General features: G+C 50.5%; 1 protein-coding gene and 1 long non-coding RNA gene across 7 annotated transcripts in view; one reads left to right on the top strand and one right to left on the bottom strand.

The window, feature by feature from the left end:
• Positions 1–15521, top strand: part of Sh3bp5 (SH3-domain binding protein 5) — an 86648-nt gene that overhangs the window by 65287 nt on the left and 5840 nt on the right. For 3 of the 6 annotated variants that reach the window (XM_039094174.2, XM_039094171.2, XM_063275045.1), the window contains 2 exons: positions 7955–8119; positions 8742–8834. In XM_039094174.2, coding sequence (XP_038950102.1) covers positions 8096–8119; positions 8742–8834 — 117 coding nt within the window. In that variant the 5' untranslated portion in view covers positions 7955–8095. Of the gene's footprint in view, positions 1–7147; positions 7416–7954; positions 8120–8741; positions 8835–15521 lie in introns of those variants that run through there. The other 3 variants (NM_054011.2, XM_063275046.1, XM_039094172.2) reach the window with 2 other exon arrangements.
• Positions 1567–4497, bottom strand: LOC134482448 (uncharacterized). Its single transcript, XR_010058557.1, has 2 exons — positions 2991–4497; positions 1567–2684 (listed from the first exon to the last, which is right to left on the bottom strand). It is a non-coding gene; the product is annotated as an uncharacterized LOC134482448 (long non-coding RNA).

The following is a 15521-nucleotide window of genomic DNA, read 5'->3' as shown; positions in this document are numbered from 1 at the left end:
ACAGCCAAAACTATACAAAGAAACCCTGTCTGGAAACAAACCAAACCAAACCAAACCAAAACAAAACAAAACAAAACAAAACAAAACAAAACAAAACAAAACAAAACAAAACAAAACAAAGAATGCTTGCTGCTTTTGCAGAGGGCAGGTTTGGCTCCCAACACCTGACTGCTGTAGCTGCAGTTCAAGGGGATCTGTCGCCCTCTTCTGGCCTCTGCAGTCACTGCACATACAGAGTACACACAGGTACACACAGACACACACACACACACACACACACACACACACACACACACACACACACAAATTAAAAACAAATCTTTGAAAACCGTGCTGTTATGATTAGTTTAAAGCAGGCATCCAACTTTTTGACGCTGACAGCATGTCATGTACAAATATGCTGGCCTGAGTTCATAGCTGTCCTGGGGAACAGGCAGCCTGGTGCTACGGTTTGGGCCGGCCAAGCTTAAAGCCTTGGACTAGGAGTATCTGTGTCTTTTGGGCAGATAGCATGGTCCGTCCCTCCGGCTCAGCTATTGTTGCTCAACCCAGTGACATAGTTTTGAGTTTAAAGGAAGAACTGTGTTGTAAAGTTAGCCAAGGGAGAACTGACAGAGTGCATGAGGGGACACTCAGCCTAAGTGTGATGGCATGCGCTTGTGGACACTCAGGAGACTGGCCAGGCACACCTTTAATCCCAGCACTTAGAAGGTGGAGACAGGCAGATCGCTTTAGGTTTGAGGCCAGCCTGGTCTACATAATGAATTCGGGCCAGCTGGGGCTACAGAGAGACTATGACTCAAACATACATACACTCTTTTTGTTTCGTTTTGGCATCTTTTAAAAAACAGGACAGCCAGAGTCCAGTTGCTCAGTGGCTGTCCACTGATGCCGTGCCGCCTCTCCTTACAGATCCCTTCCTGTGGGTCCCTGTGCTTTGGACACTCTGAGACTTCCCAGGTGTCATCAGGGGCCTTGGCATTCCAACCAGAGACGTGTTGACACTTGTTCAAGGTTGTAGCCCCAAGGTTGGAGGAGTGTACCCTGCTCCTCTCGTATCTCTGGACACAGCCTCCCGTCTCATAGTGACCCAATTGTCTGGGCTATCAATGCCAGTTTTGTGCCAGGCATTGGGATGAGTCTTTTGTTAACATTCCGTGTGGTGAGAGCTGGGAACCCCGGAGACTGGAAAGTCCCAGGGGGCCTGGATGTTCAGATTGGGCTGTGGGAAGTGGCTCACAGTCTCAGGTCAAGAAGGCTGTGGCCAGAACCAGGGGGCTGCCCAATGGAGAGGAAGGCGAGGAGGAGGGAGGGCCAGAACTTTGCCAGGGGCTCCTGATAGTTCCAGGTCCTTGACACTAGGGCTGAGACCAAACCCATGGGATGGGGAGACACTTTCCTGGTCCAGTTTCCTAGTTCTGTTATATATGACAACATTTAATTGGGTCTGGCCTACAGGTTCAGAGGTTCAGTCTGTTATCCTCAAGGCAGGAGCATGGCAGGCCTGGTGCAGGAGGAGCCAACTTCTACATCTTTACCCGAAGGAAGCCAGGAACCATTCTGTTCTTTTTTAGAGATCAATTCTTTTATTTTATTTTTATTGTGTGTATATGAGAGGTGTATGTGCTTGTGCACATGCGAGTGCCACAGCACAGGTGTGTGATCAGAGAACAAGTTTATGGAGTCAGTTCTCATCTATCTATGTGGGGTCTAGGGATTGAACAGGGTTTACAAGACCTGCAGGTCCTTTATCTGACTCCCAATCTCCGTCCCTCCTCCCCCAACCCCTCCCTCATCCCTTTCTGTGATGGAGCCTAGGGCTGGCTCAGGCCCACTCTAGCTCCTCACCCACAGCTCCGCTCCTGCCCTGTATCCTGATCAGAGATTAGCACCTGCTCATTAGATGCCAACGACATCTAATGTCATGGGGTGTGATGACAGACAGCGGGGCTCTTTCCCTGGAGAGCTTCCAGCATCTCCTCTGGTTTACAGCGGCACACCTTGGAGTGCTGGGCGATGGACGACTCGGTCACTGTTGTCCCCTGGGTCTGCACTGTGTCCCCAGTGGAAGACTGACTGACTTCTTAGACCCATGTGTGACTAAAACCAACCTATCCATCAGATGGCACAGGAGCAGACCGGGCCACGCGGGGATGTGTGGGAGGCAGGCTTCAGCCCCGCTGACTTGGAAGCTGCCACAGCAGAGGACAGTGTGCAGTTGAATATGCAGTATAGAGGCATGCAGGGCCCAGGGAGAACAGTCGCAGCTGTCTGTCCCTTAGCTCATGCCTCTGCCACATGCCTGGCCCGGGACTCCTGCCATCAGCAGTCCCATAGCTGTGCCCGTCGCTGCTCCAGCACAGGAGATGTGGGAGGAAGCCCAGGAGGACTGTGGGTGCACCCTTCTGGAGAGGGTGGGCGGGGAGAAGTTGGCATCTGTGGTGTCTCTGCAGCCACAGGAAGAGTGTGATCTGGAACGTGTTGTCTCTGGAGACCATGCTGTACGTGGCTGGCAGTTGTGTCAGTTGCTAGTCTTTGCGATGGAGATACAAGCTCAAGAAGTAGAAACAGGCTGACAAGCCGATTCCGCACCGTAGCGGCGACTGGTAGATGGCCCAACCGCCTATCCGTAATGTCCGTGTCAGAAGCACCCCAGCAGTGGTTGCCGTGTCCTGGGGGCCCAACTGGGACAGACACAAGATGCATCCCTACTCAGCCTCCCTTAGAAAAATGAGGGGGTTTAGGCCGGGTGGTCCGTAAACCTCACCCCACCCGACTGACCCTTTGTTGTAGCCAGTGCAGATGTCTGGGTGCCCACCCTTTTGAGGCCGGTTAGGAGCTGAGTGGACCCTGAGTCAGCTGGCATGAGTGCTCCCTGCCTGCTGCCTTCTGACCACCTCTACCATCTGCGAAACGTTGAGCGCCCGTACATTTTCAGGTGCTTTGAAGACACCACTGACTGGAACCAGTGTGTAGTGAAGGTCACTCACCGTGAGCGGCCTCTAAACATTCTCCCCGCAGGTATTTCCATAACCTCTGTTAGCGTCCCTGAGTCAGCTTTCTCTGGGATTGCTGAACTGGCTTCTACCATTGAGGTTCTGTTTGTGACTAACTGGGACGTTCTTTCAAGTTAAATCTCAAACCCAGGAAGTAGTTTTAGGTGATTGGAATGGCAGGGCCTCAGGTCCAACCCCTGAGAAATCTAGCCTAAGAGACTTTCATGACTGACCCCTCACTTCACCTCTCGCAGCCTGAGGACGGTCTCGTGTGCCTCTGTGTTCTAGAACATAGTCTCTAGGAGGCATTTGATGGATTCGGAATCTCCTGTTTCTGTTTCTTGCCGGCCAGTGATAGAATGTCCCTCCCGTCATGTACCCTGCCTGTCTGTCCTGTGAGTGTGTGTTTTAGGAAGTGTCTTATGAGTAGCCCTCAGTGTGGCATTGCATGCCTGTAATCCCAGACTGGGGTTGAAGGATCAGGTGTTCACACCCAGCCTCGCTATGTAGTGAGTTGAGATCACCCTGAACTACATGAGACTCTGTCTCAAAGAAACCAGAGAGAGAAAAAGAGGAAGAGGGATGTTTTTATAGGAGGTCTCCCGTATGCGTGGGCCTCAGACGTCTCCACACCTGCCTGTCTGCACAGCTGTTCCCACCATGTAGGCATTCCTTATGCGGTACTCCTTGGTGTAAGACTTGACTTTTTACCTGTGTGTCTGTGTGTGTGTGTCTGTGTGTGTGTGTCTGTGTGTGTACCCTGGGTCCCCTGGAGTCACAGGTGGCTGTAAATAAACTCCTGACCTCTGTAAGAGCAGTAAGTGTGCGTAACCACTGAGTCCTCTCCCCAGCTCTCAGGTTCATTCTTAGTTATTAAATTCAGCTTCTGGGCTGGCCTGGACCATAATTTTGAATGAATGAATGAATGAATGAATGAATGAATGAATGAATGAATGATGAATGAATGAATGAATACAGGGGTTGGGGAGCTGACTCAAAGGATAAAGTATGTGTTACTCGAGTGTGAATGTTGGGTGGGTGTGGCAGTCTGCCTGTACTCCCAGCTCTTGAGGGACAGGATCCGGGAAGAAGCTGGGCAGCTAAGCTAGATGAATTGATGAGCTTTAGGCCCGACTGAGAGATCCTGCCCCAGTTCTAGATAAGGTGGAGCCATACAGGAGATGCCCATTGTCAACCTCAGGCTCTACCCACGTGCCCAGACCATACAAATACACATTTGTGCACACATAACACACACACATGCCACAAACAACAATAACAAAACCCCACAAGGCTGGGTGTTGATGGGAAGCAGAGAGGAGGACTGTGCCAAGTTCAAATCCAGCCTACTCTACACACCCAAGTCCCAGGCCAGCCAATTGTGTCTAACGGGACCTTTAAAAATTTAAGTGGGATTTGACTCATCTTTGTAGTCCGTACTTCAGGAGGGCGAGGCAGGAGGATTGCCTTGAGTTTGAGCCCAACCTCAAAGAAGCTATCTCAAAAATTAGATAGAGGGGCTGAGGATTTAGCTCAGTGGTAGAGCGCTTACCTAGGAAGCACAAGGCCCTGGGTTCGGTCCCCAGCTCCGAAAAAAAGAACCAAAAAAAAAAAAAAATTAGATAGATAGATAGATGATAGATAGATAGATAGATAATAGACAGACAGACTAGATATAGATAGATAGATAGATAGATAGATAGATAGATAGATGATAGACAGACAGACTAGATATAGATAGATAGATAGATAGATAGATAGATAGATAGATAGATAACAGACAGACTAGATATAGATAGATAGATAGATAGATAGATAGATAGATAGATAGATAACAGACAGACTAGAGATAGATAGATAGATAGATAATAGACAGACAGACTAGAGATAGATAGATAAATAGATAGATAGATAACAGACAGACAGACTAAAGATAGATAGATAGATAGATAGATAGATAGATAGATAGATAGATAGATAGATAGATAGATAGATAGCAAATGAAAGAAGGGACAGAGAGATCGCGTTTTAGAAAATGTTAGGGTCCCAGGGGATGAGCCCGTGTCTCAGAGCTGTGGAGAAGCCGCAGGTAGACTGAGGTTGGAGGGATGGATCACAATTCATCTCCCTTAAACCTGTCCAGATTTACTCTTCTTGGACCCGTCTGGAAAGATGGAGGCCCCAGACTGTTCTTGTGGCAGAAGTAAGAATGGGCAGGGGGCTCAGCTGGAGAGAGAGTCGGGTTGTCAGTGCCAGACAGTTACTTCTCAGTGGCTGATCGGTTCTAGAGAGGGTGGGCATCCCCATCCCTATGTGTGGTTCCTGCTACCTCAGTGGATGTAGATGGCTGGTAGGGGGCATTCATTGAGGCTGTTTTATTTTTATTATTATTATTATTATTATTATTATTATTATTATTATTATTATTGAGGCACGATTTTGCTGTATAGCCCAGGCTGGCTTTTTTAAATGCTCCTTTCCAGTCATTATCAGATTTCCTACAGACCCTGTCTCATGGTCCATCTTTGGAGTCTGACCTCAGGCGCTCCCCTTGACCTCCCTCCATCATCCTGAGTTGCAGCTCCTGCCTGCCCTTCAGGTCTCTCTTTAGGAAAACTTTGCTGGGTTTCCTCTTATGTGAAGCAAGTCCAATTCTCCTGCCCTGCACATAGCCTTGCACATAGCTTTCTGCACATCAGCTACATGTGGGGCGCAGTCCCCTGAGTGGATCTCTGTGGGCTGGAGGGCTGGGACTGTGGCTGTGCACAGACCAGAGTAGCGGATGCCCGTCTCGGGTTACCGTGGGTTACCGGGCTGTTTCTTCCCCCAGGGCTGTGGTGTTCTCAGCTTCTTCGTTTCTTTTCCCCTTAATTTTCTTTGCAAAGTACCCACAGTCTACGTGAAGACTTCCTCTGAGTCATGTGAGACTTTCTCTGGGGAAGGGTGGGGCCCACTTGTTCCCCTCTTAAGTCCCAGGGGCTGTCCTGTGGGTGTCCCACCAGGGTTTTCATAATTGGACTCAGGGAGTGGTACTGGGGCTGATTAGCATGTAGCCATGCCCCGCCCCTGGCCAGACAGGAAATTGGATGTGAGCCCGAGAAGAGAGGTCAGCAGTGTGGCCCCACTGACTGCTTTTAGGGGAGCGTGCTACAGAGCATGTGTGGACATCAGAGGACTGCCTCAGGTGTGGGTCCTCACTGACTACCTTGTTTGAGATAGGATGTGGCTATGTTTCTGCATTCACCACACTAGCCGCCCTGGTCTGTGGGCATCTGGGGGATTCCGCTGTCTCCGCCATCTCCCTCCCGCCCTGGAGCACCAGGTTTCAGAGGCATGCTAATCGGGTCGGCTCTGTGTGGACTCTGGGGACTTAGACTTAGGTCCTCACAAGTGCATAGCAAGCACTTTACCTGGGAGGTGTCATCTTCCCAGCCCTGCATATGATGCAGTCACATCACTCAGCCCACTCTTGAGGGGGGAACACCAACAGCCCTAAAGTAGTAGAGAGTCACCTACGAGGAAACAAACAGATGAGATTGATTTCAGTTTATCTTAGTTTAGTATATCTCACATCTCATCCATCTGAAAAATGGCAATGGGATAACCAACATTTTTCTACTGAGATTTTAAAATGAGGTGGATATTCTTTTGGTGTGTGTGCGCACGCACGTGTGTGGTGCATGTATGTATACTCACATGTGGCATACATGTGAGCATGTATGTACTCATGGCTATGTGTGCACATGTGCTTGTGGGTGAGTGGGAATCAAGAATCTTCCTCAATCAATGGTCCGCTTCAGTTTTTGAGCCCGGAACTCTTCAGCTAGTCTTTCTAACCAGCTTGCTTCAAGAACCGCCGTCCTCATTTTCTGAGCTGGGGCAGCTGCCACACCTCCAGGCGTTTGTGAGCTTTGGAGATCTGAGCCTCCGGTCCTCTCGCATGTGTGGCAAGCACCTCAACTCCTGAGCTCTGTCTAGGCTGTAAGGGATGTTTACATTTTTCGTTAATCACATTTAGATGCTCTGGGGTTACATGTTGGCCTGAGACTTTTTAAAGTGCTGGCAGTGCAAGCATCTGGACCGAGTTCCCAATCCACAGGACCTGCGTAAGAAAGCCAGGCCCAGCAGTAACCCCAGCAACCGAGAGGTGGGTGGATCCCAGGGCTCACAGGCAGCAGCCTAGCCTCACAGGGGACTTCCTGCCAGTGAGAAGCCTTGTCACAGAAAACAAGGCTCCCGAGGAGTGGTCTTCAGTGTTAACGTTAGGTTTCTCCATGTACACACGTCCACGGACATACACGTCCTTGTACGTACATGTCCACGGACATACACAGGCCCGGCATACGCTGTCTGCCGTAGATAGGAGCACAGCTGCTGTGTGCGTTTCCCTTCCTTCTGAAAGCAGGACGTGTGCTCTTGGTAGGCCTGGGCCTGGGTGTCAGTGTGGGCTGAGAGGGCTGCCTGGCAGTGGGCTGCTAGGCTGGCAGTCGTGTACTGGGGTGTTTGCCTGGCCTGGAGCCTTGTTTCTGACCAGCTCTGCAGTCTCAGGAAAAGCTGTTTCCAGCTGCTAGGCCTCATCTGCAGAATGGGGCCTATAACTGTGGTCTCTGGAGCACTCTGGGCTGTGACGTGCAGGGAAGATTCCCAGGACTGCTATGCCCACCTGGGCTTCATTCCTAAGCCAGGGCATCAGAGAAAGGCCTCATTAGCCATTGGCAGCACAGATGCAAGGTCTGTCGAGCTCCAGACTATGGAGGCTGTCTGCTCACCAACCTGGTATTCACTCAGCCATCGGCCTCCTGTAACCCCATCCTGTGCGTGAGGGACTTCCCTGTGCAGCCTCCAAGAGGGAGGCAGAGGTGGATCAAATCCTGGGCCACTCATCTCTGGGGGTGGGGGATGGACCCAGGGACCCCCGGGCTTCACCTCAGGCCTTACAAGACCTTCTCTCTCAACAGGCTCAGCTAGAAGCGCAGAAAGCCACACAGGACTTCCAGAGGGCCACTGAGGTGCTCCGTGCAGCCAAGGAGACAATCTCCCTGGCCGAGCAGCGGCTGCTGGAGGATGACAAGCGCCAGTTTGACTCTGCTTGGCAGGAAATGCTGAATCACGCTACTCAGAGGGTAGGTGTGGCCGTGTGTGCTGGTGCTGGGGACCCAGGCCTACAGGCTGTTCTTTGACTCCACACGAGAGTAGAGGTAGCTTTCTGGGTGGCATAGAACCCTCCTGTACAGGCCATGGACTCTCTGCCTTATGTAGTGTGTTGGCTGGCAGGGCTTTAAGCCACCAGTGACAGGTGGACATAATCTTTCTCTGTATTGCCTTAAATGTGTCCTCAGGTTCATGTGGTCCACCACTGTCTTGGCAGTGGAGTTGGGTTTTCCAGAGGGGCCAGGATGTTCTCCAAGGTTGGCTTCATGACCTCAGAAGGACTGCAGGCCCCAAGTGGAAGCCCAATTAACACTTTTGACCTGCCACTGGGTATATGTTGGTGGTGGGTGAAGTACCCAGACTGGAATAAGTGGGTAGACCCTCAGGAAGGGCCTTCTGGGTGAAGCTTGCGTCTGGGGAGTAGCGCTCTGTAGGCAGGAGCTGGGAGTGGTTGTCATAAGGGCTTTACGTCGCCATTATTTGGCTCTTGACCTGTTCCCACCTTGCTCAGAATTGGAAGTGATATTGTCTGGTCCAGGCAGACTAGTAAACAAAATACTGGCTGACTTCAAAACAGAAATACATCCCTCACAGTTCTGGAAGCCAGGAAGTCCAAAGCCAAGGCTGATGTGTATGCTGTCTGATGAAGACCCGTTTCTGGTCCTCAAAGGGCTCTCTCCTCTTAAGGTAGCAAATGAGCCTTCTCAGACCTTCCTGCCCGTCTGCTTGCCTGCCTGCCTGCCTGCCTGCCTGCCTGCCTGCCTTCCTTCCTTTCTTCCTTCTTTCCTCCCTCCTTCCCTCCTTCCTTCCTTCCTTCCTTCCTTCCTTCCTTCCTTCCTTCCTTCCTTGTGCTTGTGCTAGGGATCGACCCCAGGCCCCTTCACACTGTAGGCAAGCACTCCAACATTGAACCACAGTGGGGCCCCACCCCTCTGGTCCCACAGCATCACTTCCCCAAGGCCCACCTCGATATCCACACTGGGGACATTTCCATTCCAGCAGGTAGAGCCGTGTGCTTGACACTGTGGCATTGGGGTTTACTGGGATCACAGGATCCACTTCCTGCTTCCGATTCGGCTTCCGATTCTTGGTCCCCTTGGCCCTAGCCTGTCCTCCCTGCAAGGCCAGTGTCAAAGCAAGGCTGGGGGTTTGCTGTGGGTCAGGCCAGTGAGCTGCAGCCCCTGGTGGAAGGAAGGCTCAGGCTCAGCTTTGGCTTCAGTGAGTGACAGGAAGACTGTCTGTCTGTGGGGTAGAAACGAGGTCAGGAGTCAGTGCCAGTGGCTGTTCCCTTGTCAGTGTCCCCTGTCACAGTTGCTCAAGTCCTGGGGGATCTGATGATTACAGATGGCCCCGAGTGTTTTTAAATAGAAAAGCGTGACATACAAATGACTTCAGGAGTCAGATCTGACTGGACTTCATACCAGCTCTCCCTGTAGCCGGGGACACATGCCTGTGGCTTGGCTTGGTGGCCTTGAGCCTCCTGCCCTCTAGTGGGTGTGATGCTTGTAGCCCCAGTAAGGCTGAGAAAAGTCTCACTGGGTCAGCTGTAGACAAACCAAAGAGGAGGTTGGAAATCTTGCAAAGCATGACCAGACAGATGAGAAGATCCAGTTAACTAAGCACAGGCCGCGGGCCACCTTTCATTGCATCCTCGTGCCCTCCAAAGCGCGTAGGAGGCCATTCCAGAAGTCACCAGATGTGCCTGCTTGTGGTGGTGTATGCCTATAATGCCAGTCAATAATGCCAGCCAGGAGACTCAAGGCTAACCTGAGCTACATAGGAAGACCCCATCTTTTAAAAAAGAAGAAAGAACCCCCTGGATCTGTTATTACGAAAAATCCACATTTTAGTCAAGGGGTAATGGTAGTGGGTGGCTGCCCACAAAGAGGCACCCTGAGACCCTCACACTGCACAGAGCACCATGTGTGAGCCTTTGGAAGCTGTGTTCTGGGTTTGTGTGGTGAACACACTGTGGAGCTTTACAGGCTAGCCTCAGACCTCCTCGGGTCAGCGGGGGCTTCAGTGGCCTGTGGGCCACCTGACCTTAGCCTCTGGCTACCAAATGGAAAGACCCAGCATCTGGTTTATACGATGTGGTGGCGGCAGCCTGTGTGAACGAGCGTGAGTTCTGGGTCTCAGGCCAGGACGTCCCCGTCATGGGCGGGTCCATCCCGGATGTGTAGAGTGGGATATACTTTTCCTTCATCTGACGAGAATGATCCTTCCCCTCAGAGCATGCGGCTCTGTCATAGGACAAGTGCTTGCATTTAGCCTGTGAGAGGCCAAATCCATCCCAGGCAACAGAATTAAAAAAACAAAACCCACATAAAAATACTCCCAAGAGACCCCGAGCTTCCCTACCTCACTATCCACCATTCAGAGGCTCGGCCTGCAGGGCAGGCTCCTGGATGAACACAGACCCAGTGTCCCCTGCAGTTCAGATGCTCATGTTTGTCTCTAAAGTAACGCAAGTGACTGTGCCCCTCTGACTGAATTGAGCATTTCTCCACTGGGGCTCTCGGGGACCATCTCCCAGGCCTCACAGGGCCAACATGCAGGGCTGCCTTGGCAGAAGACCGTGCAGGGACTGGCTGGAGATAGCAGCAAACGTGCTCCATTAGAGGAATATAACTGTCTCTCTCTGTCGCCACATGGTCCTCAGCAGAGGCCATATTTCTGTCTCCTGTGACATTATGTTAGGGACCCCTGTATTTTCTAGTGGTCACACACCTGATGCCATAGACAGGCCGTGGGGACCGTTCTCAGCCCCGTGCTGGGAAACAGCAAGTGGTTCCAGTAACCGTGCCAAGCCTGCAGCTGAGCCGCCTCCCAGGGGGCACAGGACTCCGTGCCCGCTGTTCCCCAGCACCAGAGAGAGGTTTGACAGCAGAGGCATCTCCAGCCCTTGGCTGCTTTGATTTTGAAGCCGCCTTTTGGTGGTGGTGGCTTTACACTGTCTGAGACAGGAGCCCAGCAGCCCGGGAGGAATTGGCTTTTGATGTCTGCTCCAGGGGACCAGATGGTGGAGGAGGGGTCTGTGGTATGGACAGGAAGGCAGTCCATGTTGATGAGCTGGCAGCGGGGTTCCTGGAGAGGAATGGACAGGAGGTGGCCGCCTCTCCTCCAGCTCCCAGGACATCCATGAAGTCTGGGATGGAAGAACAGCCTGGTGGGGGAGGGGGGCCACGCCATGCCCCACCCCAGTGAGGCTGTGAGGAGCTGGGATTGCTCCAGCTCTACCTGGATGTCAGCTCACAGAGAGGCTGTGGGCGGCCCCCGGACGAGGCTCACGTGGGTTCTAAACCACCCGAATGGAGGAGACCGCTTTCGTTTAGACAACTGAGTCCTTGAGCCTAGTTCACCTGTCGCCTTGTAGCTCAGAGAGAACAAGGAAAGCTTCATGGCCCATCTTTGTCCCATGTGCTCATGGGGGACAGTGTCAAATGGGACCTAGGGATCTGCGGCAAGATGCAGAGGAAAGACTGTTAGAAGTGTTTCCTCTAAGCTGGACGTGACGGTACGTGGGTTACCTGTGCTGTGTATCTGATGGAATGGGGACACATGGGGAATACAGCCATCTCAGATAGCGAACAGAACCCAGTGACATGCTTCCTCCCTTCCAAATGCCGCCTCTGCCGCCACACTAAGTGGCCAGAGCCATTCCAGCCACCTGGACACCACACGGCTTGGAAGATCGCATTGCCTCAGGAGCATTTATACCCCGCACCACTGTCAGCCCCGCCTTTGGCCTCTTGTTCCTTGCCACAATGGGTACTTGGCTGGTGTAGATGGCTCTGAAGTGAGGGAGTGGTGGTGGGAAGGCAGAAGTGGGCCTTGGAGAGTCTGGACTAGACACCTGACCAGCAGGGGCTCCATCTCTGTTGTCCTGTGCCGTTCCCACTTAACCTGGTGGAGCTTCCGTCCGGGCCCCATTCTGTCTCCCCTCATGCCTGCCCCTTCCCCCCATCACTGTACACAGCTTATGGCTGATTCTAGGCCATAGATGGAGGCGCTCCTTGGTTGCCTAGGCTGTATACCATGGTGACTGACATGCTTGGTGGCCACTGGGCAGGAAGCTCTGTGTGTGGTAGTGGAGGTGTCTTTTCCAGAGCTAGGGGCCATGTAGGTGGCGGGGTGAGCTGCAGAGAATAGAGTAATGTGTCCTGACAGGGTGTGGTCGAAAGACCTACGTGTGTCACCTTTGAAGGCAGTGCTGGCAATATCGCCAAGGGCTTGAGGCTTTCTCTGTGCTTAAGGTTGGAGAGCCTTTGTTTGCGGCTTGGGAGCTGAGGTAGAATGAGAGCCAGTGCAGAGCTGGGTGAGCCCTGCTTCTCCCAGGAGACACGTTCCATTCAGTTCTTCAATTGCAGCTTTTCAGTTGAGTTTACTTTGAGTGCACCCTTCCCGTTCCGTACAGATCTCCGCACAACAGAACGAATCACATTTGAGATGTTGTCTGAGAAGCGTGGGGTTTTCATTTATCATAAAGGTCATACACTAGTTCATTACAAGCTTAAGTTCTAGACTAGACTGAAGTTAGTGCTGTTGTCCCAAGTATCAAGCATGGATACTTTTAAGTGTATCATTGTGAAACAGGAAAAAGTGTGAATCACTTTTGTAAACAAAGATTAAAAATGGGAGAGCCGGGGTTGGGGATTTAGCTCAGTGGTAGAGCGCTTGCCTAGCAAGCGCAAGGCCCTGGGTTCGGTCCCCAACTCCGAAAAAAAGAAAAAAAATGGGATAGCCTTTACTAGTAACAGCCCACTTTCTGCTGCACAAAGATAAGATGTGGTTTGGGAACCATTGAATTTCTAATCCTAGGAATGACTATACTTAGTAACCTAAAGGATAGACATATGCAAGGCCTAGGCAGGTAGGGAAATAAATACGGGACTTTGAGGGCAAATCTGGGCCTTCTGGACCAATGTTATGTACTTACAAATAATAGGAGGATTATTTTGATATGAAGGACTAAAGATGGCATTAACATGATGTCATAAATAAAGCAAACAAATGGGGGGGGGAAGAAATCAAAAAGAAAAGGATTCTTCTATCCCCCAGAAGTCATTTTAGCCAACACGTCACTTCTCTCTAGCTTATCTCTCTACCCTCATTTTCTTAAAAATGATTCCACATTTAATAAAACATCATTTTCTTAAAAATTACTCCACATTTATAAAACATCACATTTTTTAAACTATTCTTTTTCTTTCCATTATTCTTCTCTTATAAAATACATCGGACCACAACCTCACCTCCCAGTAGTCCTCCCCATCCTCCCCATCCTCCTCTCCCCTCTCCCCCAGACCCACTGACCCTTCATTTCCCTTCAGAAGAGAGCAGGCCTCCCAGTGATACCAACCAAACACGGAATAACAAGACACAGCAAGACTAGGCACAACCCCTCACTCATATCAAGGCTGGAAGAGGCAACCCAGTAGGAAGAAAAGGGTCCTAAGAGCAGGCAGAAGAGTCAGAGGCAGGCCCAGGATGAGGGCTACAGCTCTTCCCCTGTAGGCTTCCCCTAGGGAAGGTCAGCTCCAGCGCTGGGAAAGTCTCCCCAGTGCGAGTGTAACAGTTCTGCTCCAGTGGGGGATGGAGTGCTTCCCCAGGAAAGTGTTACAGCTCTGCTGGGAGTGGGAGGTTTGCCCAGCAAAAGCTCTGCTCTGGACCCTGCTCCAGGGAAAGTGTTACAGCTCTGAGGGGAACCTTATCCTGCTGTAAGGAGCCAAGAAGAACCACAGAGTCACATCACACAGCAGACCTCACATAAGAGATTTTTGGGAGGGAAAATCCCAGGAGGGTGGCTACCTCTGCTCAGGGGAGAGAAGCAGCAGAGAATCAGGCAGAACACAGGGTTTATATAGGGTTTGTTTGGTGTGTGTATGTGTGTGTGTGTGTGTGTGGGGTCCTTTCCAGGGTGAGCTGGTATTGAGGCAAACACAGGAATTGGTGGGATTTTTTTTTTTCTTGTAGGTTGGGGCCTGGCCACTCTCCCACCCTGAGAGCCTGGAACAGCCTTTATAGTTGTTTTAACCACTGAGGCCGTTAGGACAGTCTAGGGGCGGGGCCTGGCCACTTGTGTGCCTCGAGGGTTTTCAAAGTTTACAGAGTATGCAACGTTTACAGGAAAAGCCTTCCCTGAGCATGAGCTGGTATATTGGTACAAGTAGCCAGTACCCACTACCACAGTTGGGAGTCCCACAAAAACTCCAAGCTAAACAGCCAGTGTGTATGCAGAGTGCCATACAGACCCATCAGACTCTGATTTGGTCTGTGAGTCTCTGCCAGTCCCGATGCGCCGTGCTAGTTAACACGCCTGGGCCATGTTCTTGTGGTGTCCTTGACCCCTTTGGCTTCTTTGGCTTCTACTTTATAACCCCTCCTCCCACCATTCCACAGGGCTCCCTGTGCTCTGCCCGTGCTGGCCGTGTGTCACTGCATCTGCTCCCATGAGCTGCCAGAGGAAGCCTCTGACGGTGCCTGGGCCAGCTCTGATCTATGAGTTTAGCAGGACATTGTTAGGGATCATTTCACGGACTTTTGTCAGTAGAAACATGCACATTTTAATAAGGTAAAAGCATAATTATTATACAAGTAAATTATTACCATGGTGGTAATTTTTACCTGATTAAAGAGGAAATATCTATGTTATACTAGCTCTGAATCTTTGGATTCTAAGTAATTGGATTTTGTCATTAATCAAAAAAAAAAAAAAAAAAAAGTCTGAGGGAGTCACTTCTTCCCAAGTGACTCCATCTTAAGTCAAGCTGACAAAAATTAACCAGAACCACTGGCCCCTTGTCAACCTGACATACTAACACATCGGTTTTAAACCATGTTTCCAAGTATTCTTTTTAATATCACAGTATAAAATACAGGCCAGAGTCAAGTATGTGGTGCACACCTTTAATCCCAGCAGTCAGGAGGCTGCAACAGTGGATCTCAGAATTCAGGGTCAGCCAGGGCTACACAGTAAAACCCTCAAAAACAAAAACAAAGAAAACCAATAAAATGCAGTTAAACATTTCAAAGTCCCAGGGCGGGTTGGAGAGATGGCTCAGCAGTTAAGAACACTGGTTGCTTTCTCATAGGACCCAGGTTCTATTCCCAGCACCCACCTAGTGGCTTATAACTATTAAATATAAATATATCTAAAAGACATTTTCAGAGTCCTATTGTCAAAAAAAATCTCAGCACTTAAAGGTCTAAGATTTATTTTTGCATATTCAAAGTCTCTTTAACTGCAGATCTTATAAAATAAAATAAAACCCAACCAGACAAAAACAAATTAAATATTTTCTTCAAAAAGGGGTAGAAAAACAATCAGGCCAAAGCAAAATCCAACATTGAGGAGTGTATAAACCAGACTCT

This window comes from Rattus norvegicus, chromosome 16 (genome assembly GCF_036323735.1).
Source record: "Rattus norvegicus strain BN/NHsdMcwi chromosome 16, GRCr8, whole genome shotgun sequence".
NCBI lineage: Eukaryota > Metazoa > Chordata > Mammalia > Rodentia > Muridae > Rattus > Rattus norvegicus.
Note: the sequence above shows the minus strand (reverse complement) of the source record. Positions and strands in the feature narration are given on the sequence as shown.